Source organism: Pygoscelis adeliae, unplaced genomic scaffold (genome assembly GCF_000699105.1).
Source record: "Pygoscelis adeliae isolate BGI_AS28 unplaced genomic scaffold, ASM69910v1 Scaffold197, whole genome shotgun sequence".
NCBI classification, from domain to species: Eukaryota; Metazoa; Chordata; class Aves; order Sphenisciformes; family Spheniscidae; genus Pygoscelis; species Pygoscelis adeliae.
In genome coordinates this window covers 2,891,522-2,891,989 of record NW_008825105.1, presented here as the reverse complement: position 1 = coordinate 2,891,989, position 468 = coordinate 2,891,522, and the positions used below count along the sequence as shown (strand labels likewise).

The following is a 468-nucleotide window of genomic DNA, read 5'->3' as shown; positions in this document are numbered from 1 at the left end:
GGCTCTGCAGGGTGGGGTGGTCCCGTGGAGGTCCCAGGCACTCACACCAGGTCAGGGCGAAAGTGGTGGATGAGGGCGCAGAGGGCCAAGCCGCTGGTCCAGGAGGTGGTGAAGTTGGTCACCACCACGCCACGGTACCCGGCCGTGCTGGTCTGGCACCAGCTCAGCAGCTCTTCGTAGGCATCTCCGGAGACCGCTGGGGAGGCAGCACACGTGTCCCCATCCCAAAGAGGCAGGGGACAACCCCCCCAGCCCACTCCCCCCTCCCAGCATCAGTATTTTAGAGGAGAAGGGGTCCCACGGGAGTGACATGAGACACCCCCCACCGCCACCATGCAACCACCCCCCAAGGGTCAGTAAATGGGTTGATAAAGCATCTGTCAATATTTCATGGCTCAGCATCAGTGCGGGCGAGAAGGAGGGGGACAGCCTCCCCTGCCAGAAGGCAGCTGGGGGGGCCGTGTCCCC

At 64.1% G+C, this 468-nt stretch overlaps 1 protein-coding gene across 1 annotated transcript in view; it reads right to left on the bottom strand.

Moving 5' to 3' along the window:
- Positions 1–468, bottom strand: part of LOC103919887 (protein-methionine sulfoxide oxidase mical1-like) — an 8,535-nt gene that overhangs the window by 3,484 nt on the left and 4,583 nt on the right. The window contains exon 6 of the mRNA XM_009327476.1: positions 46–256. Coding sequence (XP_009325751.1) covers positions 46–256 — 211 coding nt within the window. The remainder of the gene's footprint in view (positions 1–45; positions 257–468) is intronic.